Source organism: Dryobates pubescens, chromosome 12 (genome assembly GCF_014839835.1).
Source record: "Dryobates pubescens isolate bDryPub1 chromosome 12, bDryPub1.pri, whole genome shotgun sequence".
NCBI lineage: Eukaryota > Metazoa > Chordata > Aves > Piciformes > Picidae > Dryobates > Dryobates pubescens.
In genome coordinates, this window is record NC_071623.1 from 4,806,584 (window position 1) to 4,831,880 (window position 25,297).

Here is a 25,297-nt window from a genome sequence, read left to right on the forward strand (position 1 = left end):
CTGCTCTATATCTTGATTGATGAGCTGGAGGAGGGGATGGAGTCCATCAGCAGTAAGTTTGCAGCTGACAGCAAGCTGGGGGCAGGAGTTGATCTGTTAGAGGGCAGGAGAGCTCTGCAGAGGGACCTTGCCAGGCTGGGCAGATGGGCAGAGGCCAAGGGCAGGAGATTGAACACATCCAAGTGCCAGGTTCTGCACATTGGCCACAACAACCCCAGGCAGTGCTGCAGGCTGGGGGCACAGTGGCTGAGAGCAGCCAAACAGAGAGCGACCTGGGGGGACTGGGTGAGAGACATCCTGGCCTGCAGCAGGAAGAGTGTGGCCAGCAGGAGCAGGGAAGTCCTTGTGCCCTGTGCTCAGCACTGCTCAGGCCACCCCTTGAGTCCTGTGTCCAGTTCTGGGACCCTCAGGTCAGGAAAGATGTTGAGCTGCTGGAAGGTGTCCAGAGAAGGGCAACAAAGCTGGGGAGGGGTCTGGAGCACAGCCCTGGGAGGAGAGGCTGAGGGAGCTGGGGTTGCTGAGCCTGGAGAAGAGGAGGCTCAGGGGAGACCTTCTTGCTCTCTGCAACTCCCTGAGGGGAGGTTGGAGCCAGGTGGGGGTTGGTCTCTTCTGCCAGGCACCCAGCAGCAGAACAAGAGGACAGAGTCTCAAGCTGTGCCAGGGGAGGTTTAGGCTGGATGTTAGGAGGAAATTCTTCCCAGCAAGAGAGATTGGCCATGGGAATGTGCTGCCCAGGGAGGTGGTGGAGTCCCCATCCCTGGAGGTGTTTAGGAAGAGCCTGGCTGAGGCACTTGGTGCCATGGTTGAGTTGATCAGATGGTGCTGGGTGATAGGTTGGACTGGATGACCTCCAAGGTCTCTTCCAACCTGGTTAATTCTATTCTACTCTACTCTACTCTACTCTATTCTATTCTATTCTATTCCATTCCATTCCATTCTATTCCATCCCATTCCATTCCATTCCATTCCATTCCATTCCACTCCATTCCATCCCATTCCATTCCATTCCATTCCATTCCATTCCATTCCATTCCATTCCATTCCATTCCATTCCATCCCACTCCATTCCACTCCATCCTCCACTCCCGCAGCTTGCTCAGAGCCTTGTTGAGCCTCACAGGATGAAATCTCTTCTGCTGACACTCAGGGCAAGGATGGGAGATAAATAAATACAGAGCTCATGTGGTGGGTTGAATCTTCCCCCCCCCCAGCACAGCTCAGAAAACTGGAAACCTTATCTAGTTAAAAAATAGTCTTCCCTTTGGGGGAGCCTCTTTCCTATCCTTCTGCCTTGCCTCCAACCAAGCTCCAGATAATTTGATAGAGGAGCAGAGCAGGTATTAAAAATGAAGCTTTGGATTTGTTCTTTGTTCTCCTTGTGTGGAGGCATTGCAAAGCCAGCTGGATGTGTTGCTGTGGGAGCTGCCCTGGGGGCTCCTGCTCTGGCAGGGGGCTTGGCCTGGCTGCTCTCTGGGGTCCCATTCCAACCCCTCACATTCTGTGATCCTGTAAGATTTATTTATGCTCAGGGCTGTGCAAGGCCAGCCCAAGGGGCACTGGGTGGCAGCTGGAGCAGAGGAGGTGGCAGGGGAAGAGGAGGGAAAGCTTTTTGGCTGGGAGGGTGGCAGAGGGCTGGAGCAGGCTGGCCAGAGAGGCTGTGGAGTCTCCTTGTGTGGAGGCATTGCAAAGCCAGCTGGATGTGTTGCTGTGGGAGCTGCCCTGGGGGCTCCTGCTCTGGCAGGGAGCTTGGCCTGGCTGCTCTCTGGAGCTCCCCTCCAGCCCCTGGCACTCTCTATTCAGAACACTAACCCCCTGGCCATTAGGCCATCCTCTGATACAACAATGCAGATGATTTGAGGTTGAGGGTTTTCTTCCCTCTTAGGCACACTCAGTTCCACTCCTGGGGGTCTCTAAGGCTGTTACAAAGAAGAGTGGAAGTCCCCAGCTGGTATAGAGGACCTGTCCTTTGTCCCTCTGCTCTGCTCTGGTCAGACCTCACCTGGACTACTGTGTCCAGCTATGGACCCCTCAACACAAGAAAGACCAGCCCCAAATCTTTCAAGCCTGCCCCTGAGGAGGTTCTGCAGCCCTCTGATCACCTTTGGGGCCTCCTCTGGAGCCTCTCCAGCAGCTCCAGGTCCTTCTTGTGCTGGGGGCCCCAGAACTGGAGGCAGTGCTGCAGGTGGGGGCAGAGCAGAGCAGAGCAGAGGGGCAGAATCCCCTCCCTGTGCTGGGGGCCCCAGAACTGGAGGCAGTGCTGCAGGTGGGGGCTGAGCAGAGCAGAGCAGAGGGGCAGAATCCCCTCCCTGTGCTGGGGGCCCCAGAGCTGGAGGCAGTGCTGCAGGTGGGGGCTGAGCAGAGCAGAGCAGAGGGGCAGAATCCCTTCCCTGCGCTGCTGCTCTCCCTGCTCTGGCTGCAGCTCAGCACACAGCAGTAAGCTCATTGCACGAGGCTCAGAACGTGGAAGGCTTAAGACCCTTTTGTCCTTCAAAAGTGCCTCAAGCTAGCACAGGACATCTTCAGCAGCAGCTGGAGTGCCAGCAGCAGCTGACACAGAGCCCCAATGAACACATCACCAGGGTGAAGCTGGCCCCGCAGCACGCAGCGCTCTGACTCACTCAGCCCTCCAGCACCCACACCCAGCCCTGCTGAGGGAGACACTTTCCATGTCACACCAGGTACAGGTCACCAGGGAGGGCCTGGGAGCAGTTCAGGTTTAATTGGGGAGATGAGACATCCCTGCTCCAGCTCACCATGGAGCTTTGGCAGCGACAGCTCCAGCACCTGTGACACACAAAAGGGATTTTACAGCTCAGCCTCAACCTCCATCAACCACTTCTGTACCCCAGGCTGCCTGCAGTGGCTGAGCACAGTTTGGCTCAACTTCTCAAGCCTGCCCCCAGCTCTGGGGTCCCCAGCAGGAGAAGGACACAGAGCTGCTGGAGGGAGGCCAGAGGAGGCCACCAAGATGCTCCCAGGGCTGGAGCAGCTCTGCTGTGAGCACAGGCTGAGGGAGCTGGGGCTGTGCAGCCTGCAGAAGAGAAGGCTCCAGGGGCAGCTCAGAGCTGCCTGCCAGGAGCTGAAGGCATCCTGCAGGAAGGCTGCAGAGAGACTTTGGCTGAGGGGGGCTGGAGCCAGGCCCAGGGGGAATGGTTTGGAGCTGAGGCAGAGCAGGGGCAGAGTGGAGCTGAGGCAGAAGTTGTTGAGGGTGAGGCTGGTGAGAGTGTGGCACAGGCTGCCCAGGGAGGCTGTGGCTGCCTCCTGCCTGGGGGTGCTGAAGGCCAGGCTGGCTGAGGCCTTGAGCAGCTGAGTGGAGCTGAGAGGTGTCCCTGGGCATGGTGGGGAGCTTGGGGGAGCTGAGCTCTGAGCTCCCTTCCAGCCTGAGCCCTTCTGTGAGGCCTTATTTGTTCCCTGGTAGCTGTGCAGTGTGTCAGCTGTGAACTCTCCAGTCCCTGCAGTGCTGGCATTTTGCAGAGCCCTCCCTGAGACACACCTCATTAATCTCTTATCTCTTCCTCCATCCTCCCCTCTGATGCTTTCCCTTTGCTCTTGGTGCCTCTTGTTCTCTGCTGTGCGAAAAACTGGAGCACAGCAAGAGCTGCTTGGTGCTGTGGCAGGGAGCAGGAGCTCTTGGAGGAATCCATTGAGTGGCACCATTGTTCCAAGCCAGCCAGCACTCCAAGGGTTGGCTTTGATCAGATGAACTCTGTAAGAGAGGGCAAGTTTTCATCCTATGAGTTCCTGTAAATGTGCAGCTGACAGCAAGCTGGGGACAGGAGTTGATCTGTTAGAGGGCAGGAGAGCTCTGCAGAGGGACCTTGCCAGGCTGGGCAGATGGGCAGAGGCCAAGGGCAGGAGATTAAACACATCCAAGTGCCAGGTGCTGCACATTGGCCACAGCAACCCCAGGCAGTGCTGCAGGCTGGGGGCAGAGGGGCTGAGAGCAGCCAGGCAGAGAGGGACCTGGGGGGACTGGGTGAGAGTAGGCTGAACAGGAGCCAGCAGTGTGCCCAGGGGGCCAAGAAGGCCAAGGGCATCCTGGCCTGCAGCAGGAAGAGTGTGGCCAGCAGGAGCAGGGAAGTCCTTGTGCCCTGTGCTCAGCACTGCTTAGGCCACCCCTTGAGTCCTGTGTCCAGTTCTGGGGCCCTCAGGTCAGGAAAGATGTTGAGCTGCTGGAAGGTGTCCAGAGAAGGGCAACAAAGCTGGGGAGGGGTCTGGAGCACAGCCCTGGGAGGAGAGGCTGATGTCAGCAAGCTGGGGGCAGGAGTTGCTCTGCGAGAGGGTAGCAGAGCTCTGCAAAGGGAGCTTGGAGATGAGCTCTGAGCTCCCTTCCAGCCTGAGCCATTCTGTGTTTCAGCAGCAGTGCATCACCAGGGGCCTGCTAAGTCTGCTGCTCCCCATCTGCTGATTCTCCTTGCCTGCAGCTCCTGCCTGTGGCAGTCTCCCCATGCTCAGTGCTGTGTCCCTCTGTGGAAGCAGTGCCATCAGCTGTGTGTGATGGGGACTGGTGATGCTGTAGGACCTGCCAGCCTGGGGTCTTGTTTCAAGTGTTCAAACCACTTCTCTTTGCTGCTACCAAAGGCACTTCTGTGTCCTGCAGACAGATCAGGAGGCTGCCCAGCAGCCCTGCAGGAGAACTGCATTTCCAGGGATCACAGCTCAAGGAACTCAGCACATCAGCCTGGTTCCATGTGCTGAGGGCTATTAAAGAGCACCACCTCACTGTACAACAGCATAACCAGTTTCACTACAGCATCCTGCAGTGCAAGTGAGGCACCAGTGCCTGGAAACCTTGGTGAGCTGCTCATGAGTTGCACAAGAACTGCCTGCCAGCTCAGGGGTGAACCCAGTGTCCTCAGACCAGCTCTGTCCCCCAGGCACTGCAGTGTGAGAGAGGCTCTCTGCATGAAGGGCACAGCTGGGATTTGTAGCTCCAGCCCCCAACTCTTTGTCCTTTGCAGAGATGCATGGAATGGTTTAGCTTGGGAGGGACCCTAAAGCTCATCCAGTTCCAACCCCCCTGCCATGGGCAGGGACACCTCCCACCAGCCCAGCTTGCTCAAGGTCTCATCCAGCCTGGCCTTGAACACCTCCAGGCAGGAGGCAGCCACAGCATCCCTGGGCAGCCTGTGCCAGAGTCTCCCCAGCCTCACTGGGAAGAATTTCTTCCTCCTCTCCAGTCTCAATCTGCCCTCCTCAAGCTCCAATCCATTCCCTCTCATCCTATCACTCCCAGCCCTTGGCTAAAGTCCCTTCCTGGCTTTCCTGTAGCCCCCTTCAGGTACTGGGAGGCTGCTCTGAGGTCTCCCTGGAGCCTTCTCTTCTCCAGGCTCAACAGCCCCAACTCTCTCAGCCTGTCCCCACAGGGGAGGTTCTGCAACCCTCTGATCACCTTTGTGTCCTCCTCTGGAGCCTCTCCAGCAGCTCCAGGTCCCTCTTGTGCTGGGGGCCCCAGAGCTGGAGGCAGTGCTGCAGGTGGGGGCTGAGCAGAGCAGAGCAGAGGGGCAGAATCCCCTCCCTGTGCTGCTGCTCTCCCTGCTCTGGCTGCAGCTCAGCACTCAGCTGCCTGCTGGGCTGCCAGGGACCACTGCTGGCTCCTGGGGAGTTCTTTTTCATCAGCTTCTCCCCCACCAGCACCCCCAAGTCCTTTTCCACAGGGCTGCTCTCCATCACCTCCTCCCCATCCTGTACTGGCAGTGAGGACTGTCCTGACCCAGGCACAGGACACTGCTCTTGTTGAACCTGGGGCACCTCTCCAGCTTGCCCAGGTCCACAGCTGTCTGTCCAGGTCCACAGCTGTCTGGCCAGCACCACCACTCCTGCCTCTAGCAGCAGTGCCCCAACTTCAGCCCTGCCTGCAGCTTCTGCTCTCTTCCTCCACAAGCTGAGAGGAGTTGCTTGCCCCCAAGCACTGCAGCAAAACGATTTCCCAGGGCAAGGCTCAGCACCAGCCACTTGTGTGTGAACTGCAGAGAAGGACCTGCAGCCAGCACAGGGACAGGGGTGTGATGTCCAGCCCTCAGCAGGCTTACAACACATCAGCTGAGCTCTTTTACTGCTGATGGCTTTGCATCTCAGCCACAATGAAGATGTCAGTTGCAGAGGGACGTGGTGCTTGCTGCCACGGCTGCTCTAGCCCAGGGCAAAGCTGACTGCATTGTGGCACAGACTGCTGGAACCATCTAGGCTGAGACAGCCAGGAAAAGGCAGCAGAACCCTGCAACCAAAGCTGCTCCTTCTGTGCTAGGAGGCAGAGATCAAAGCTTGGTTCCTGGGCAGGCTGGAGGGATGGGCTGAGGAGAATCTCATGTGGTTCAAAAGGCAGAGTGCAAGGTCCTGCAGCTGGGTCTGGGCAGCCCTTGATATCAATCCAGGCTGGGGGATGAGGAGATGGAGAGCAGCCCTTGCAGACAAGGACCTCGGGGTGCTGGTGGGGGAGAAGCTGGCCAGGAGGCAGCAAGGGGCACTGGCAGCACAGGAGGCCAAGGGCAGCCTGGGCTGCATCCAAAGCAGTGTGGCCAGAGCTGGAGAGAGAGGATCCTGCCCCTCTGCTCTGCTCTGGGGAGACCTCAGCTGCAGGGCTGGGGCCAGCTCTGGAGCCCTCAGCACAGGAAGGACATGGACCTGATGGAGAGGCTCCAGAGGAGGGACACAAAAGTGATCCAAGGGCTGGAGAACCTCTGCTGTGAGGCCAGGCTGAGGGAGCTGGGGGTGTGCAGCCTGCAGAAGAGAAGACTCCAGGCAGACCTCACAGCAGCCTGCCAGGAGCTGAAGGGGCTCCAAGAAGGCTGCAGAGGGACTGTGCCCAAGGGCCTGCAGGGACAGCAGCAGGGGCAAGGGTTTGAAAGGAGAGCAGAGCAGATGGAGATTGGCTGTGAGGAACAAGTTCTGCCCCAGGAGGCTGCTGCCACACTGCCACAGGTTGCCCAGGGAGGGAGCTGAGGCTCCATGGCTGGAGCTGTTGAAGGTGAGGCTGGAGAAGGCTGTGAGCAACCTGCTCTGGTGGAGGATGTCCCTGCTGGGGGCAGGGGGTTGGACTGGATGAGCTTTGGAGCTCCCTTCCAACCCAAACCACTCTGTGACAGTAGTCACAAGGTCTCCATGCAGGTTTGATGATGGATTAAGTGGAATTGGGTGGGTCAGATGCTCCCTCTTGCTCTTGTCACATCCTTCCTGCCACCACTGATGGCTGAGTGGTGACTCTGTGCTCCTTGTTTACCTTTGCATGATGGACTGTTAATTGGGTTGGTCTGCAAGTGGGTTTCTGTGCCACTCACTGGCATGGAGGACACCTTGCACAGGGGTGAGGCTGTCATCTGAGGGCAGAAACTATCTCACTCATCCAGCTTAATCCTCTGCTGATGGGGTAACACCCTCACCTTCCTGTACTTTTCCACCTTCTTCAGTGGATTCTGTTGGAGCAGCACCACTGCTCCTGGTATGGGAGCCCAGCTCTGTGAGGCCTGACTGCAGGATAGACATGTCCTTTGGCAAGGGGCCTCAGAGCTCAGCTCCCCCAAGCTCCCCACCATGCCCAGGGACACCTCTCAGCTCCACTCAGCTGCTCAAGGCCTCATCCAGCCTGGCCTTCAGCACCCCCAGGCAGGAGGCAGCTACAGCCTCCCTGGGCAGCCTGTGCCACACTCTCACCACCCTCACCCTCAACAACTTCTGCCTCAGCTCCACTCTGCCCCTGCTCTGCCTCAGCTCCAAACCATTCGCCCTTGGCCTGGCTCCAGCCCCCCTCAGCCAAAGTCTCTCTGCAGCCTCCCTGCAGGATGCCTTCAGCTCCTGGCAGGCAGCTCTGAGCTGCCCCTGGAGCCTTCTCTCCTGCAGGCTGCACAGCCCCAGCTCCCTCAGCCTGTGCTCACAGCAGAGCTGCTCAGCCCTGGGAGCATCTCTGGGGCCTCCTCTGGCCTCCCTCCAGCAGCTCTGTGTCCTTCTCCTGCTGGGGACCCCAGAGCTGGAGGCAGGATTGGAGGTGAGGTCTGAGCAGAGCAGAGCCCAGGGGCAGAATCCCCTCTGCTGCCCTGCTGCCCACACTCCTCTTGCACAGGATTTCACCCTCTAGCAAAGGTGGCAAATGGGATGAAAGGAGAAGGAGAGAGCTGCTTGGCTCTCATTTTGGTTGTGGTAAGAAGAGGACAATGATTATCTTGTGATTATCTTCTTGTCATGGCTGGCCACAGAGTTCATGCCCCAGCTGGGTGCTCAGGGCTTGCCCTAACCCATGCACTGCATTCCAGAACAGGACTCCCAGCCTTGCTTGCACCACTGCCACCATCCTCTGCAGCAGCAGCAGAGCTTCTCCTACTGATGCCAGCAGCAGCTCCCACCTGTGAGCTGAGCCCAAAAGCACACAGAGCAGAAAGTGCATTTCCAGACTCATCCCTCAGCTGCACTGCACCTGACTGGGTGTAAAAACCCTGGCAAAGATTGGAGAGGGGTTCCTGTGCAGGGCTAGCTGCAGGCACTCAGAGCCCAAGCCACAGCACACCGACCAGGCTGCAGTCAAAGGGCAGCTGGGGAAGTCCCAGAGGACAGAAGCAGCCATTCAAGAGTCCAACTTCTCTCTTTGCCTCCTGATGAAGCATTCTGCAATGAAATTGTGCTCAAGGTTAAGTGCTGATCCCCTGCAGCCCCAGACAGGCAGCAGCATGGCAACCACACAACCATCCTGCCCCCATGGCCTTCATCTGTGGCTCAGGGAGTAAGAAACACTTTCTCCTCAGCAAGATATGGACTGAAATCATTCCCTTAGAGAGGGGCTGGGTTGGGGGGGGTTGGGGTTGGTTGTTTTGAAGAGAGTGGAGCCAACAGGTCACAAAATCTGAGTGCGAGGGGCTGGAAGGGAGCTGCAGAGAGCAGCCAGCCCCAGCCCCCTGCCAGAGCAGGAGCCCCCAGGGCAGCTCCCACAGCAACACATCCAGCTGGCTTTGCAATGCCTCCACACAAGGAGACTCCACAGCCTCTCTGGCCAGCCTGCTCCAGCCCTCTGCCACCCTCCCAGCCAAAAAGCTTTCCCTCCTCTTCCCCTGCCACCTCCTCTGCTCCAGCTGCCACCCAGTGCCCCTTGGGCTGGCCTTGCACAGCCCTCAGCAGAGCCTGGCTGCCTCCTCCCCACACTGCCCTGCACATCTTCAGCCCCAGCACTGAGGGCAGCCCTCAGGCTCCTCTGCTCCCAGCTCCAAGCCCCAGCTGTCTCAGCCTGGCCTCACAGGGACATCTTCCACTGCCTGCAGCAGCCTGGGGGCTCTGCCATCGACTCTCTCCAGCCCTTCCCTCAGCTCCTTCTTGAGCTGAGGGGCCCAGACCTGGACACAAGATTCCAGCTGTGGCCTCCCCAGGGCAGAGCAGAGGGGCAGCAGAACCTCTCTGACCTCCTGCCCACAGCCCTTCTGATGCAGCCCAGGCTGCCCTTGGCCTTCTTGGCCAGCAGGGCACCTTGCTGGCTCAGGGGCATCCTCCTGCCCCCCAGCACCCCCAGCTCCCTTTCCCCTGTGCTGCTCTCCAGCAGCTCAGCCCCCAGCCCATCCTGTCCATGGGGTTGCTCTTTGCCAGGTGCCAGCTTCTTGGTCTTGTTGGGAGATTAAAAAAATGACTCATTTCTGCTGCTGAAAGTAGCCTCTTCCTCTTGACACCTGAAAACAATCAAACTGTTGCTCTGACTCAATGACAAATGACAGTTTCATAATAAGGGTGGAGCATGCAAGCAGCTATAAAGGTTGCCAACACCTGAGACTCTCACTGCTGCTGGACACATTGGGAAGCTCTGGGCTGTGAGTGAGGTAAGCACAACCTAAACAAATTGGATGTGTACAGCCTTTGAAGTTAGCTGAGATTGGGTTTATTTCTTGAGAGTGTTGACCCAGTTGCATAGGAAAGAAACCAACCAAGAAGCCTCTTTTCATCCTGGCTGAGTCTGCTGGGCTCTGCTCAGACCTCACCTCCAATCCTGCCTCCAGCTCTGGGGTCCCCAGCAGGAGAAGGACACAGAGCTGCTGGAGGGAGGCCAGAGGAGGCCACCAAGATGCTCCCAGGGCTGGAGCAGCTCTGCTGTGAGCACAGGCTGAGGGAGCTGGGGCTGTGCAGCCTGCAGAAGAGAAGGCTCCAGGGGCAGCTCAGAGCTGCCTGCCAGGAGCTGAAGGCATCCTGCAGGAAGGCTGCAGAGAGACTTTGGCTGAGGGGGGCTGGAGCCAGGCCCAGGGGGAATGGTTTGGAGCTGAGGCAGAGCAGGGGCAGAGTGGAGCTGAGGAAGAAGTTGTTGAGGGTGAGGGTGGTGAGAGTGTGGCACAGGCTGCCCAGGGAGGCTGTGGCTGCCTCCTGCCTGGGGGTGCTGAAGGCCAGGCTGGCTGAGGCCTTGAGCAGCTGAGTGGAGCTGAGAGGTGTCCCTGGGCACGGTGGGGAGCTTGGAGGGGATGAGCTCTGAGCTCCCTTCCAGCCTGAGCCACTCCAGGACTGTGTGATGTGAATTATTTCCCCTGGTGGTTAGCAGAGCATTGAGGAGGGGGCAGCTGTATTTCCCAGCTGTGATTCAGAGCTCTGCTCTTGTCCCCTTTGCTTGCAGCTCCTCTTCAAGACAACATCAGCCTAACCATGGAGCATTTACTCAATGATAACCTCCTGAAGACTTTCACCCAGTATGCCTTGAAGGAGGGCAGCACCAGTGCCCTCTCCATTGGGGGGCTGAAAACTCTGCTTCAGAATCAGTTTGCACAGTACCTGAAGGTAAGCTCCACTCTGACTGCATTCACTGTGCTGCTTCTGGACTGGAGAGGAGAAGGGAAGTGCAGGCAGTGATGCTGCCAGGCAGAGGATTCCTTATCATTTCTTCTTTCTTAGAGCAGGAGGTGGGAAAGAAGTCTTTACTGTGACTGTGGTGTGGCCCTAGAACAGGGTTGTGCAGAGCAGCTGGGTGTGCTCCCTGCCTGGAGGTGTTCAAGGCCAAGCTCTGAGCCTGGGTGAAGGGAGTGAGTGGACCCTCAGCCAGTTTGCTGATGATACCAAACTGGGGGGGGGTGGTGGGCAGACACCCCCCCAGGCTGTGCTGACATCCAATGGGATCTGGACAGGCTGAGAGCTGAGGGAAGGAGAACCTCAGGAGGTTCAACAAGTGTAGAGTCCTGCACCTGGGCAGGAACAGCCCCAGGCACCAGGACAGACTGGAGGTCATCCTGCTGGAAAGCAGCTCCCTGGAGAAAGACCTTGGAGTGCTGGTGGGCAGCAAGTTCTGCATGGGACAGCAATGTGCCCTGGGGGCCAAGAAGGCTAAGGGCATCCTGGGCTGCAGCAAGCAAAGTGTGGCCAGCAGGGCTGGGGAGGTTCTGCTGCCCCTCTGCTCTGCCCTGCTGAGACCACTCCTGCAAGGCTGTGTCCAGTTTGGGGCTCCCCAGGTCAAGAGAGACAGAGACCTGCTGGAGAGAGGCCAACAGAGGCTATGAGGATGATGAAGGGATTGGAACATCTCTGCTGTGGAGAGAGGCTGAGAGCCCTGGGGCTGTGTGGAAAGAAGCCTGAGAGGAGACCTGATCAATGTCTATCAATAGCTGAGGGCTGGGGGTCAGGAGGCAGGCGCCAGGCTCTGCTTGGTGGTGCCCAGTGCCAGGCCAAGGAGCAGCAGGGAGAAGCTGGAGCCCAGGAGGTGCCACCTCAAGAGGAGGAGACACTTGTGCCTGGTGAGGCTGCTGGCGCCCTGGAGCAGGCTGGCCAGAGAGGCTGTGGAGTCTCCTTGTGTGGAGGCATTGCAAAGCCAGCTGGATGTGTTGCTGTGGGAGCTGCCCTGGGGGCTCCTGCTCTGGCAGGGGGCTTGGCCTGGCTGCTCTCTGGAGCTCCCTTCCAGCCCCTGACACTGGTTCTGTGAGCCAGCCAGGCCAGGGTTGTTATCACATCAGTTGTTTTCCTTTCTGCTCACATGGAACCTCCTGTGCTGCTGCTGTCCTGCCACTGGGCACCACCAAAAAGAGACCCTCACCTTCACCACCCACCCCTCACCCCACCATCAGGAGGTCTGATGCACTCTTCCCAGGCAGAGGAAAGGAAGAGGGCTGATCAGCTCAGCTGGATTTTCCAGCAGGGAGTGCAGAGTGCCAAGGAAAAGTGGGGGGGAAGGGGGCAGAAAGAGACTGCCACACCAAAGCCCCCAGCAGCAACACACTTGCAGATGGTGTTTGCAGGACCCCAACTAGGATCCAGGCACAGAGCCTGTGGTGGTTTGTGTATCAGTTTGCCTTGGTGGCTGTGTGCAGGCTGCAGCTCTTCCACCTGCTCCCTTCTCTGTGTTTCTCAAGGTTGAAGGCTGCTGCCTGAGCAATCCTTGCTGCTTCTGATCTGATCTCTGTGAAGGTTCCTGGCAGGAGATAGCAGGCACTGGATTTCCAGTGTGACCAGTAAAACTGGTCCATCAGGGCATGATGGAATGGCTCAGGCTGGAGGGGACCTCCCCACCATGCCCAGGGACACCTCTCAGCTCCACTCAGCTGCTCAGGACCTTCCACACCCCCAGGCAGGAGGCAGCCACAGCCTCCCTGGGCAGCCTGTGCCACACTCTCACCACCCTCACCCTCAACAACTTCTGCCTCAGCTCCACTCTGCCCCTGCTCTGCCTCAGCTCCAAACCATTCCCCCTTGGCCTGGCTCCAGACCCCCTCATGTCCCTCTGCAGCCCTCCTGCAGGACCCCTTCAGGTCCTGGATACCAGAGTACTGCAACACCACCAGCAGGGCCTTCAAGTCCCTGCCTGTGACTGCCTGCATCCCTTCCTGGCAACAGGAAGGAAAACAGAGGAAAAGAGTTCCTTAGAGGAAAATAGTTGTGACAATCACTCAGGTCTGGTGAGGAGCAGCTGAGGGAACTGGGGCTGCTCAGCCTGGAGAAGAGGAGGCTAAAGGGAGACCTCACTGCTCTCTACAGCTCTCTCAAAGGAGCATGGAGTGAGGTGGGAGTTGGTCTCTTCTCCCAAGGTACAAGTCACAGGAGAAGAAATGGCCTCTGGTTGCACCAAGGTTGGATTTAGGTTGAGGATTATCTTGGTATCATAGCATCAGTCAGGGTTGGAAGGGACCACGAGGATCATCTAGTTCCAACCCCCCTGCCATGGGCAGGGACACCCCACACTACATCAGGCTGCCCAGAGCCTCAGCCAGCTTGGGCTTAAACACCTCCAGGGCTGGGGCCTCAACCACCTCCCTGGACAACCCATTCCAGGGCTTCACCACTCTCATGGTGAAGAACTTCCTCCTCCCCTCCAGCCTGAATCTCCCCACCTCCAGCTTCATTCCATTCCCCCTAGTCCTATCACTCCCTGAGATCCTGAGCAGTCCCTCCCCAGCCTTCTTGTAGCCCCCTTCAGATACTGGAAGGCCACAATGAGGTCACCTCAGAGCCTTCTCTTCTCCAGACTTCCCTGAAAGGGTTCTGAAAGCCTGGCACAGATGGCTGAGTGCCCATCCCTGGAGGTGTTCCCAAGAGGCAGCGATGTGGCTGCTGAGGGCCACGGCTTAGCCCCAGCCTTGGCAGAGGGAGGGACTGGTTGGACCAGCTGAGCTTCAGGAAGCTTTTTCCAACCCAGAGGGTTTGGGATGCTGTCATTTCATTCTGTGTTTGCCTTGCTCTTCCCCTGTGCCAACAGGACTCCTTCTCCCTGGACAGCATCATCAAATCCCTGGACAAGAACAACGACGGCAGCGTCAGCTTCGACGAGTTTGTGATGCTCATAAAGAGGCTGACAGGAGCAGGACACTGAGGGCCCTGCCAGCAGGGCTGTGCCTGCCTCGAAGGAGAGGAGCCTGCCACCCCTCCACGTGCTCTGGACCCCTAACCCCACCCATTTATGAGGATTTTAACCTGCACACAATAAAGCTTTCACAGATAAACAAAGCCTGTCCTGCCTGCTCTTCTCCGCACGCTCGCCAGCCACCTCCTCCAGCTGAGCTCAGGGCCAGGAGCTGCTCTGTGGCATGGGAGGGAAGTGCAGCTGCAGCAAATGCTCTCTGCTTCCACTCCTCATCCTGGCTTGGCAGGCAGAGGCAGATCAGCAAACCACATGGGGAGCTGGCAGCACTGCTGGCACGGCCTGGCCACAGCAGAAGTGAGGAGGGATGCCTGGGAGGAAGATTGAAGTGTGAAGGAATCTTGTGTCCAGGGCTGGGCCACTCAGCTCAAGGAGTTCAAGGAAGGGCTGGAGAGAGTCCAGGGCAGAGCCCCCAGGCCATGTACATGTCATGCAAAAAGTGGATGAAGGGAAGGTGATTTGAGTGCATGGTTAGTGACTGTACACAGCTGGGAAAACTCCTCTCCTGCCCCTCTCTGCTCTGCACTGCTGAGGCCACAGCTGGGAAGGGGATCTGGGGCTGCTGGTGGGCAGGAGGATGCCCCTGAGCCAGCAAGGTGCCCTGGTGGCCAAGAAGGCCAAGGGCAGCCTGGGCTGCATCAGAAGGGCTGTGGGCAGGAGGTCCAGAGTGGTTTTCCTCCCCCTCTGCTCTGCCCTGGGGAGGCCACAGATGAAGTCTTGTGGCCAGGTCTGGGCCCCTCAGCTCAAGAAGGAGCTGAGGGAAGGGCTGGAGAGAGTCGATGGCAGAGCCCCCAGGCTGCTGCAGGCAGTGGAAGATGTCCCTGTGAGGCCAGGCTGAGGCAGCTGGGGCTTGGAGCTTGGAGCAGAGGAGCCTGAGGGCTGCCCTCAGTGCTGGGGCTGAAGATGTGCAGGGCAGTGTGGGGAGGAGGCAGCCAGGCTCTGCTCAGGGCTGTGCAAGGCCAGCCCAAGGGGCACTGGGTGGCAGCTGGAGCAGAGGAGATGGCAGGGGAAGAGGAGGGAAAGCTTTTTGGCTGGGAGGGTGGCAGAGGGCTGGAGCAGGCTGGCCAGAGAGGCTGTGGAGTCTCCTTGTGTGGAGGCATTGCAAAGCCAGCTGGATGTGTTGCTGTGGGAGCTGCCCTGGGGGCTCCTGCTCTGGCAGGGGGCTTGGCCTGGCTGCTCTCTGCAGCTCCCTTCCAGCCCCTCACACTCTGTGGTGCTGTCAGCATCCTCTGGCTAAGGACACAACGCACATGGCAAGGGATCAGCCACAGCCTGGCATCCAAGCCTTGGCCCAGAGCTCCCTCCCTTGCCACCAGCCAGCTGTGAGTTCACAGAACACAGGCAGGGAAAGATAAGGGACTCAGGACTTACCACAGGGTTCTTTGTGTCTGGGTCAAATTCTGTGGAGTTTGCATCTGAAACAGAAGTTGCAAACAAAACCAATAGATTCCCAGGGCCACCCCTCTGCTCTGCACCAGCCACAAGCTCCTCCCAGCAGCCCTGTGCCATTTCAGGGCTTGTTTGCATTTCAGCTGCAACTGCCTGGGTGGACAACAGCACACTGCAGCACCTCAGGCACACACATCCCCTTTCCCACCTCCCAAAGCTTTTTCTCCTCAGCTTAGTGGCAGAGCTTCACTGCTGCAGCTAAATGTCTCCAGAGCACTCCTGCACCTGCCATGGTGCAGCTGGTGGAAGCAGGTGAGACAAACACTTCTCACTTTCCTCTGCTCCTCACCACATGCAGACTCCAAAGGGAGCCTATGGAGGAGGGCTGCAAGCACACAGCTCCTGCACTTGTTGGATCAAGAAGGAGGTTTTAAGACATCTGCATCACAGAACCATGCAATGGGTTGGGTTGGAAAGGAGCTCCAAAGGGCATCCAGTCCAACCCCCTGCACCCAGCAGGGACATCCTCCACCAGAGCAGCTTGCTCACAGCCTTCTCCAGCCTCACCTTCAACAGCTCCAGCCATGGAGCCTCAGCTCCCTCCCTGGGCAACCTGTGGCAGTGTGGCAGCAGCCTCCTGGGGCAGAACTTGTTCCTCACAGCCAATCTCCATCTGCTCTGCTCTCCTTTCAAACCCTTGCCCCTGCTGCTGTCCCTGCAGGCCTTTGGGCACAGTCCCTCTGCAGCCTTCTTGGAGCCCCTTCAGCTCCTGGCAGGCTGCTGTGAGGTCTGCCTGCAGCCTTCTCTTCTGCAGGCTGCACAGCCCCAGCTCCCTCAGCCTGACCTCACTGCAGAGGTTCTTCAGCCCTCTAATCATCTTTGTGTTCCTCCTCTGGAGCCTCTCCATCAGGTCCATGTCCTTCCTGTGCTGAGGGCTCCAGAGCTGGCCCCAGCCCTGCAGCTGAGGTCTCCCCAGAGCAGAGCAGAGGGGCAGGATCCTCTCTCTCCAACTCTGGCCACGCTGCTTTGGATGCAGCCCAGGCTGCCCTTGGCCTTCTGTGCTGCCAGTGCCCCTTGCTGCCTCCTGCCCAGCTTCTCCCCCACCAGCACCCCCAGGCTGTTCTCTGTAGGGCTGCTCTCAGTCTCCTCATCCCCCAACCTGGGGACATCAAGGGCTGCCCAGACCCAGCTGCAGGACCTTGCACTTTGCCTTACTGAACCTGATGAGATTCTCCTCTGCAGCCTTCCCAGGTCCCTCTGGATGGCATCCCCCTTGTACAGAGAGGCAGCCAGGGTGCTTGGCTCCTGCCACATCATCACTTTCAGCTAAGAATCCAATGATCAGGAGTTCCAGAGAGCAGTTCTTGCAAGAGACACACACCTGACATGCAGAAGCTCTCCTGCAGCAGCCACACTCACACTGGCACACACTGGGCCTCACCTGGCCAGTTCAAGCAGTTCCTGGCAAATTCCACCACAGCTAACTGCATTCCCAGGCAAACTCCTAGGGGAGAAAACAAACCAAATCAAACCAAACCTCCCAGAATTTCACAGGACCAAGAGCAGGACTGACCCAAGTCTTTGCTGCTCTGCCTGAAGCTTGGCTGCGTGACCCTGTGAAATGCTGGCAACCCTGTGTCACAGAATCACCAAGGCTGGAGGAGACCTCAGAGATCATCAAGGCCAACCTGTCACCACAGGCCCCATGACTACTAGACCATGGCACCAAGTGCCACATCCAGTCCCCTCTTGAACACCTCCAGGGATGGAGACTCCATCACCTCCCTGGGCAGCACATCCCAAGGGCCAATCTCTCTTGCTGGGAAGAACTTTCTCCCCACCTCCAGCCTCAACCTCCCCTGGCACAGCTTGAGACTGTGTCCTCTTGTTCTGGGGCTGGGTGCCTGGCAGAAGAGACCAACCCCCACCTGGCTCCAACCTCCCTTCAGGGAGTTGCAGAGAGCAAGAAGGTCTCCCCTGAGCCTCCTCTTCTGCAGGCTAAGCAACCCCAGCTCCCTCAGCCTCTCCTCCCAGGGCTGTGCTCCAGACCCCTCCCCAGCCTTGTTGCCCAGGCTCACCAAAGCCCTCAAGCACAAAAGGGCTGCTGAGTGCTGAACTCACTCTCCAAAGCTGGCACAGTGTAAAGGGCAGTGGCACAATTACCTGTCAAAAATGACTATTTCCTCCCCCCTCCCTCCCATCTAGTTTAACAACAATGACTGCAAAGGCAAACAGAAGCCAAGCCCTGGGTACACCCAGGTGTAAATTCTGCTCTGGCAGCTGCTCAAAGCAGTCACTTGGGAAGCTGTGAAGGAAGATGAAGCAGGGAAGCAAAGCTTCAGAGGCCCTCACACAAACAGCACTTGGCTTGCAGGCCAGAGGGCAGCTTTGGACTTGCCCACAACAAAACTATACCTGGAAAGCAACAAAAAATTATGGCACAGGGCTTTTCACACCTATTCATCCCTGCTCTGGTGTGGACTTAATTAGAGGGAGAAGCAAACACTCCCCACACAGCAGAGCAATCCCTTGGAGAAGGGAAGGTCTTTTGCCTCCTTCATTAAGCAGCAGAGGTGGTGCCTGACTCTGAGCCTGGGCACTACTGACAAGGCAAACATTCAGCCCAGCAGGGGCAATCACTGCACATCTGCAGGAGGGCCAAGGGCTCAGGTCCAGCAGGCATGGATTCAGCAAGGGCAGGGCCTGCCTCACCAACCTGATCTCCTTCTATGCCCAGGTGACTGCCTGGTGGCTGTGGGGCAGGCTGTGGATGGAGTCTGCCTGCACTTCAGCAAGGCCTTTGACACCATCCCCCACAGCAAACTCCTGGCCAAGCTGTCAGCCCCTGGCTTGGGCAGCAGCTCTCTGAGCTGGGTTAGGAACTGGCTGGAGGCTGAGCCCAGAGAGTGGTGGTGAATGGTGCCACAGCCAGCTGGCAGCCAGGCACCAGTGGTGTGCCCCAGGGATCAGTGCTGGGCCCCAGCCTGGTCAATATCTTGATTGATGATCTGGAGGAGGGGATGGAGTCCATCAGCAGTAAGTTTGCAGCTGACAGCAAGCTGGGGGCAGGAGTTGATCTGTTAGAGGGCAGGAGAGCTCTGCAGAGGGACCTTGCCAGGCTGGGCAGATGGGCAGAGGCCAAGGGCAGGAGATTGAACACATCCAAGTGCCAGGTGCTGCACATTGGCCACAGCAACCCCAGGCAGTGCTGCAGGCTGGGGTCAGAGTGGCTGAGAGCAGCCAGGCAGAGAGGGACCTGGGGGTGCTGGGTGAGAGTAGGCTGAACATGAGCCTGCAGTGTGCTCAGGGGGCCAAGAAGGCAATGGCATCCTGGCCTGCAGCAGGAAGAGTGTGGCCAGCAGGAGCAGGGAAGTCCTTGTGCCCTGTGCTCAGCACTGCTGAGGCCACCCCTGGAGTCCTGTGTCCAGTTCTGGGCCCCTCAGGTTAGGAAAGATGTTGAGCTGCTGGAAGGTGTCCAGAGAAGGGCAACAAAGCTGGGGAGGGGTCTGGAGCACAGCCCTGGGAGGAGAGGCTGAGGGAGCTGGGGTTGCTTAGCCTGCAGAAGAGGAGGCTCAGGGGAGACCTTCTTGCTCTCTGCAACTCCCTGAAGGGAGGTTGGAGCCAGGTGGGGGTTGGTCTCTTCTGCCTGGCAGCCAGCACCAGAACAAGAGGACACAGTCTCAAGTTTGCCAGGGGAGATTTAGGCTGGAGGTGAGGAGAAAGTTCTTCACAGAGAGAGAGATTTGCCATTGGCATGTGCTGCCCAGGGAGGTGGTGGAGTCCCCATCCCTGGAGGTACTCAAGAGGGGATTGGATGTGGCATTTGGAGCCATGGTTTAGTAGCCATGAGGTGTTGGGTGACAGGTTGGACTTGATGACCTCTGAGTTCCCTTCCAATCTTGTTGATTCTATGACTCTATGACTATATACTTCCCCAAGGTGAGATCCCTTCTCAGTCCCTGTTTTGTTGTCTGGCTTTTTTGGGCACCTCAAATCACTTGGCTGGCAGAGCCCTCCCAACCCCAGGGGTTTCTGACTGTGATGATCTTACCAAGGAAAGGTTTTTTCTTTTTTCTTGCCCAGGAGATGGCTTGGAGCTTCCCTTCTGTTCCTCTGATTCCAAACCCTCCTGGGACCAGAATGCCACTGTAACAACCAGACACAAAGCAACCAACATGTAAGATCAAGACAGCAAAGGAAGTCCACACCAATTGAATCACAGAGTGGCTCAAGGGGGAAGGGAGCTCAGAGCTCAGCTCCCCCAAGCTCCCCACCATGCCCAGGGACACCTCTCAGCTACACTCAGCTGCTCAAGGCCTCAGCCAGCCTGGCCTTCAGCACCCCCAGGCAGGAGGCAGCCACAGCCTCCCTGGGCAGCCTGTGCCACACTCTCACCAGCCTCACCCTCAACAACTTCTGCCTCAGCTCCACTCTGCCCCTGCTCTGCCCTGGAGCCACAAAGGTGCTCCCAGGGCTGGAGCAGCTCTGCTGTGAGCACAGGCTGAGGGAGCTGGGGCTGCAGAAGAGAAGGCTCCAGGGGCAGCTCAGAGCTGCCTGCCAGGAGCTGAAGGCATCCTGCAGGAAGGCTGCAGAGAGACTTTGGCTGAGGGGGGCTGGAGCCAGGCCAAGGGGGAATGGTTTGGAGCTGAGGCAGAGCAGGGTTAGAACAAGAGGACACAGTCTCAAGCTGTGCCAGGGGAGGGTCAGGCTGGAGGTGAGGAGAAAGTTCTTCCCAGAGAGAGTTGTTGGCCATTGGGATGTGCTGCCCAGGGAGGTGGTGGAGTCCCCATCCCTGGAGGTGTTCAAGAGGGGATTGGATGTGGCACTTGGTGCCATGGTCTAGTAGTCCTGAGGTGTTGGTTGACAGGTTGGACTTGATGATCTCTGAGGTCTCTTCCAACCTCATTGATTCTATAATTCTGTGATTGAGGATGATGCCCTAATGCCCTGTGTCTGAAGCCTGGCACCACTGAGCCCTGCACTGAAGTAAGGGAAGCTTGGATGTGCTGACAAATTCCTCACCACAGCATTTCTCATCCCATTAAAGAAACACCAGGGCCTGCACCTGAGATACCACAACCACACAGTGCCACTTACTCTGCTTTGCACAGTTTGTGCCATGCCTGGTGGTACTTCACTGAGTTCTCTGCTTCTGTAGAGGGTTCAAGCTCTGTTGAATCTATGTACTAATGAAGGAAAACAGGCAGTCAGCTTTTCTCCCAAGCAAAATGCAGCACACACCACAGATTCAACTTTGCAACAGCATTGAGACAAACTAGGAGAGGAATTTCAACTCCATTTCCCAATGTGCCTCTAACAGCTTCACTGAGACCCAGCTCTGGAGCCCTCAGCACAGGAAGGACATGGACCTGATGGAGGGGCTCCAGAGGAAGGACATGAAGATGATCAGGGGATGGAGAACCTCTGCTGTGAGCACAGGCTGAGGGAGCTGGGGGTGTGCAGCCTGCAGAAGAGAAGGCTCCAGGCAGACCTCACAGCAGCCTGCCAGGACCTGAAGGGGCTCCAAGAAGGCTGCAGAGGGACTGTGCCCAAAGGCCTGCAGGGACAGCAGCAGGGGCAAGGGTTTGAAAGGAGAGCAGAGCAGATGGAGATTGGCTGTGAGGAACAAGTTCTGCCCCAGGAGGCTGCTGCCACACTGCCACAGGTTGCCCAGGGAGGGAGCTGAGGCTCCATGGCTGGAGCTGTTGAAGGTGAGGCTGGAGAAGGCTGTGAGCAAGCTGCTCTGGTGGAGGATGTCCCTGCTGGGGGCAGGGGGTTGGACTGGATGCCCTCTGGAGCTCCCTTCCAACCCAACCCATTCTGTGATTCTCTGGAGAGCCTCTGGACAAAACTGCTGTGAAGGAGGTTGGCACAGGCAGGGAAGCAGAGCAGAAGCCCTTGGCTGGGAAAATTGCAGCAGCAGAATGCATTCCCAGGCTGATGAATGGCAAAGCCTCCCTGACCTCAGGAGCTGCAGGCTTGGCAGCTTGCACTTCTTTGCTCACAGCACAGTTGCAGGCAGCTGCCACCAGAAAACCCTGCTTAGAATCACAGAACTCAGGAAGGGCCTTGGGAGGCCTCTAGCCCAAGTCCCTGCTCCAAGTAGGTTAAATCAAGAGCAGGTTGCTCAGGGCCATTTGCAGGCAGAATCTGAAAGTCTTCACTGTGGCTGTTCCCTCTCTTGCTTTTCATGCACAGAGAAACAGCTTCTTGAAGTCTTTGCTCCATTCCCTCTTCCCAGGCAGTGAGGTGAGGCTGCCCACCTGCCACAACCTCCTCCTGCTTCTCCCTTTTGGAGACTGCTGCAACATTTGCCCTCTTCTGACCCTGCAATCACTTAGCCTGGGAAGGATCTTTAAGATCATCATTAAGCTAACACCACCAAGTCCCCCACTGAACCCTGTCCCTGAGCACCACATCTACACACCCTGCAAATGCCTCCTGGGATGATGACTCCACCACTTCCCTGGGCAGCCTGCACCACTGTTTGACAACCCTTTCACTGAAGACACTTCTCCTAAAGTCCAGACTGAACCTCCCCTGGAGCAACCAGAGGCCTCTTCAGTCTTGTCCTGCTGCTGGTTATTAGGGAGAAGAGCCCAACCCCAGCCTCACTCCAGCCTCCTCCCAGGGAGCTGTGGAGAGCAATGAGGTCTCCCCTCAGCCTAAACAACCCCAGCTCCCTCAGCTGCACCTCAGAGGATTTGTGCTCCAGACCCTTCCCCTGCTTTGTTTTGGATGCACTGCAGCCCCTCAGTGTCCTTCCTGGGGTGAGGAGCCCGAAACTGAACCCAGAATTCAGGGTTCAGCCTCACCAGTGCTGAGCACAGGGGCTCAATTGCTGCCTTCCTCCTGCTGGCCACACCATTGCTGATCCAGGCCAGGATGCTGGTGGCCGCCCTGGCCACTGGGCACACTGCCAGCTCACGTTCAGCTGGCTGCCAGCACCCCTAGGTCCACCTGGCAGCTTTCAAGTCACTCTTCCCTAAGCCTGTAGTGAGGTTCTTGTGACCTAAGTATAGGACCTGGTACTTGGCCTTGTTCAATCTCATCCAGTTGGTCTTGCCTCCCTTCCCCTGCCTGTCCAGGTCCCTCTGGATGGCATAGCATGGCATTGCGTGGCGTGGCATCCCATCCCATCCCATCCCCATCACCAATCCCATCCCCATCTCCATCCCCATCCTATCCCTACCTCCATCCCATCCCCTTCTCCATCCCCATCCTATCCCTACCTCCATCCCATCCCCACCTCCATCCCCATCCTATCCCTACCTCCACCCCATCCCCACCTCCATCCCCATCCTATCCCTATCTCCATCCCATCCCCACCTCCATCCCATCCCCATCCCATCCCTATCTCCATACCATCCCCACCTCCATCCCATCCCCATCCCATCCCTATCCCCTTCCCCATCCCATCCCCATCCCATCCCTGTCTCCATCCCATCCCTATCCCCATCCCCATCTCCATCCTTATCTCCATCCCATCCCCATCTCCATCCCCATCCCAACCCTATCTCCATCCCATCCCCATCTCCATCCCCATCCCAACCCTATCTCCATCCCATCCCATCCCCATCCCCATCCTGTCCCTATCTCTATCCCATCCCATCCCCATCCCCATCCTGTCCCTATCTCCATCCCATCCCCATCTCCATCCCCATCCTATCTTTATCCCCATCCCATCCCTATCTCCATCCCATCCCATCCCCATCCCCATCCTGTCCCTATCTCCATCCCATCCCCATCTCCATCCCCATCCTATCTTTATCCCCATCCCATCCCTATCTCCATCCCCATCCCATCCCCATCTCCATCCCATCCATATCCCCTTCCCCATCCCATCCCTATCCCCATCCCCATCTCCATCCCTATCTCCATCCCATCCCCATCTCAACCCTATCTCCATCCCATCCCTATCCCCATCACCATTCCCATCCCCATCTCCATCCCTATATCTCCATCCCATCCCTATCCCCATCCCCATCCCATCCCTATCTCCATCCCCATCCCATCCCCATCTCCATCCCCATCCCATCCCCAACCCCATTCCATCCTCATCACCATCCCCAACCCCATCCCATTCCTATCTCCATCCCCATCCCCAACTCCATCCCATCCCCTCCCTATCCCCAACCCCATCTCCATCCCCATCCCTGTCCCCATCCCATCCCTCAGTCTTATCAGCTCATGGGAGTGCTCCTGTCAGACCAGTTCCCCTTCCAATCCATCTGCCAGCACTCCTTGCCCAGCCCTGAGCTGCTTGGCCAGCCTGTGTTCAACACACAGCTCACTGTCTGCTTTGGGCAGGGATTCCGACTGCCTGCCACGATGGGAAGCAGCAAAGGAGGACAGAAAGCATGCCTGAGGGCAAAGCCCACAAACCTCCTCACCATTAAATCCAGCTTGTGGTTAATTGCCAGGGCAGAGTGTTCCAGAGCCTTGAAAACAGAGGCATAGCAGTCACTGAGCTTTGTGTACTTGCCCACCAGAGCTATGGAGCACACCTTCAGCAGCCTCTCGTACCTGGCAGGAACAAGGAGGGGGTTGGTTAGGACACCAAATGCAACAAACAGCATTTACCACCAGGCCTGGCTCACCAGAGGGGTCCCTGAGGACTGGAAGCTGGCCAATGTGCTGCCCACCCACAACAAGGGCCAGAAGGAGGAACCTGCAAACTCCCAGGCCTGCCAGCCTGACCTCAGTGCCAGGCAAGGTTATGGAGCAGATCATCTTGGGGGCAATCACACAGCACTTACAGGATGGCCAAGGGCTCAGGCCCAGCCAGCATGGGTTTAGGAAGGACAGATCCTGCCTGACCAACCTGATCTCATTCTATGCCCAGGTGACTGCCTGGTGGCTGTGGGGCAGGCTGTGGATGGAGTCTGCCTGCACTGCAGCAAGGTCTTGGACACCATCCCCCACAGCAAACTCCTGGCCAAGCTGTCAGCCCCTGGCTTGGGCAGCAGCTCTCTGAGCTGGGTGAGGAACTGGCTGGAGGCTGAGCCCAGAGAGTGGTGGTGAATGGTGCCACAGCCAGCTGGCAGCCAGGCACCAGTGGTGTGCCCCAGGGATCAGTGCTGGGCCCCAGCCTGGTCAATATCTTGATTGATGATCTGGAGGAGGGGATGGAGTCCATCAGCAGTAAGTTTGCAGATGGCACCAAGCTGGGGGCAGGAGTTGATCTGTTAGAGGGCAGGAGAGCTCTGCAGAGGGACCTTGCCAGGCTGGGCAGATGGGCAGAGGCCAAGGGCAGGAGATTGAACACATCCAAGTGCCAGGTTCTGCACATTGGCCACAGCAACCCCAGGCAGTGCTGCAGGCTGGGGTCAGAGTGGCTGAGAGCAGCCAGGCAGAGAGGGACCTGGGGGGACTGGGTGAGAGTAGGCTGAACAGGAGCCAGCAGTGTGCCCAGGGGGCCAAGAAGGCCAAGGGCATCCTGGCCTGCAGCAGGAAGAGTGTGGCCAGCAGGAGCAGGGAAGTCCTTGTGCCCTGTGCTCAGAACTGCTGAGGCCACTCCTTGAGTCCTGTGTCCAGCTCTGGGCCCCTCAGGTTAGGAAAGATGTTGAGCTGCTGGAAGGTGTCCAGAGAAGGGCAACAAAGCTGGGGAGGGGTCTGGAGCACAGCCCTGGGAGGAGAGGCTGAGGGAGCTGGGGTTGCTTAGCCTGCAGAAGAGGAGGCTCAGGGGAGACCTTCTTGCTCTCTGCAACTCCCTGAAGGGAGGTTGTAGCCAGGTGGGGGTTGGGCTCTTCTCCCAGAACAAGAGGACACAGTCTCAAGCTGTGCCAGGGGAAGTTGAGGCTGAAGGTGAGGAGAAAGTTCTTCCCAGCAAGAGAGATTGGCCATTGGAATGTGCTGCCCAGGGAGGTGGTGGAGTCCCCATCCCTGGAGGTGTTCAAGAGGGGATTGGACGTGGCACTTGAAGCCATGGTTTGGTTAGTCATGAGGTGTTGGGTAACAGGTTGGACTTGATGACCTCTGAGGTCTTTTCCAACCTTATTGATTCTGTGATTCTCTGAAACCCTTTAACACTGCTTGCTTTCTTTTGGTTAATTCCATCAAACACCTTCCAAACATCTCAAACCCACGAGGCCTTTAAACCCAGAGCCTGCTGCCGAG

The 25,297-nt window shown here is 57.7% G+C and overlaps 1 protein-coding gene across 2 annotated transcripts in view; it reads right to left on the reverse strand.

The window, feature by feature from the left end:
- CTPS2 (CTP synthase 2) overlaps positions 1–25,297 on the reverse strand; it is a 54,076-nt gene that overhangs the window by 15,437 nt on the left and 13,342 nt on the right. Inside the window, exons 8-12 of one of the 2 annotated variants that reach the window (XM_054166025.1) lie at positions 23,572–23,704; positions 20,276–20,364; positions 19,230–19,324; positions 16,620–16,682; positions 15,161–15,204 (exon numbers count right to left, since the gene is read on the reverse strand). In XM_054166025.1, the coding sequence (XP_054022000.1) occupies positions 15,161–15,204; positions 16,620–16,682; positions 19,230–19,324; positions 20,276–20,364; positions 23,572–23,704 (424 nt within the window). The remainder of the gene's footprint in view (positions 1–15,160; positions 15,205–16,619; positions 16,683–19,229; positions 19,325–20,275; positions 20,365–23,571; positions 23,705–25,297) is intronic. The other variant, XM_054166024.1, reaches the window with a different exon arrangement.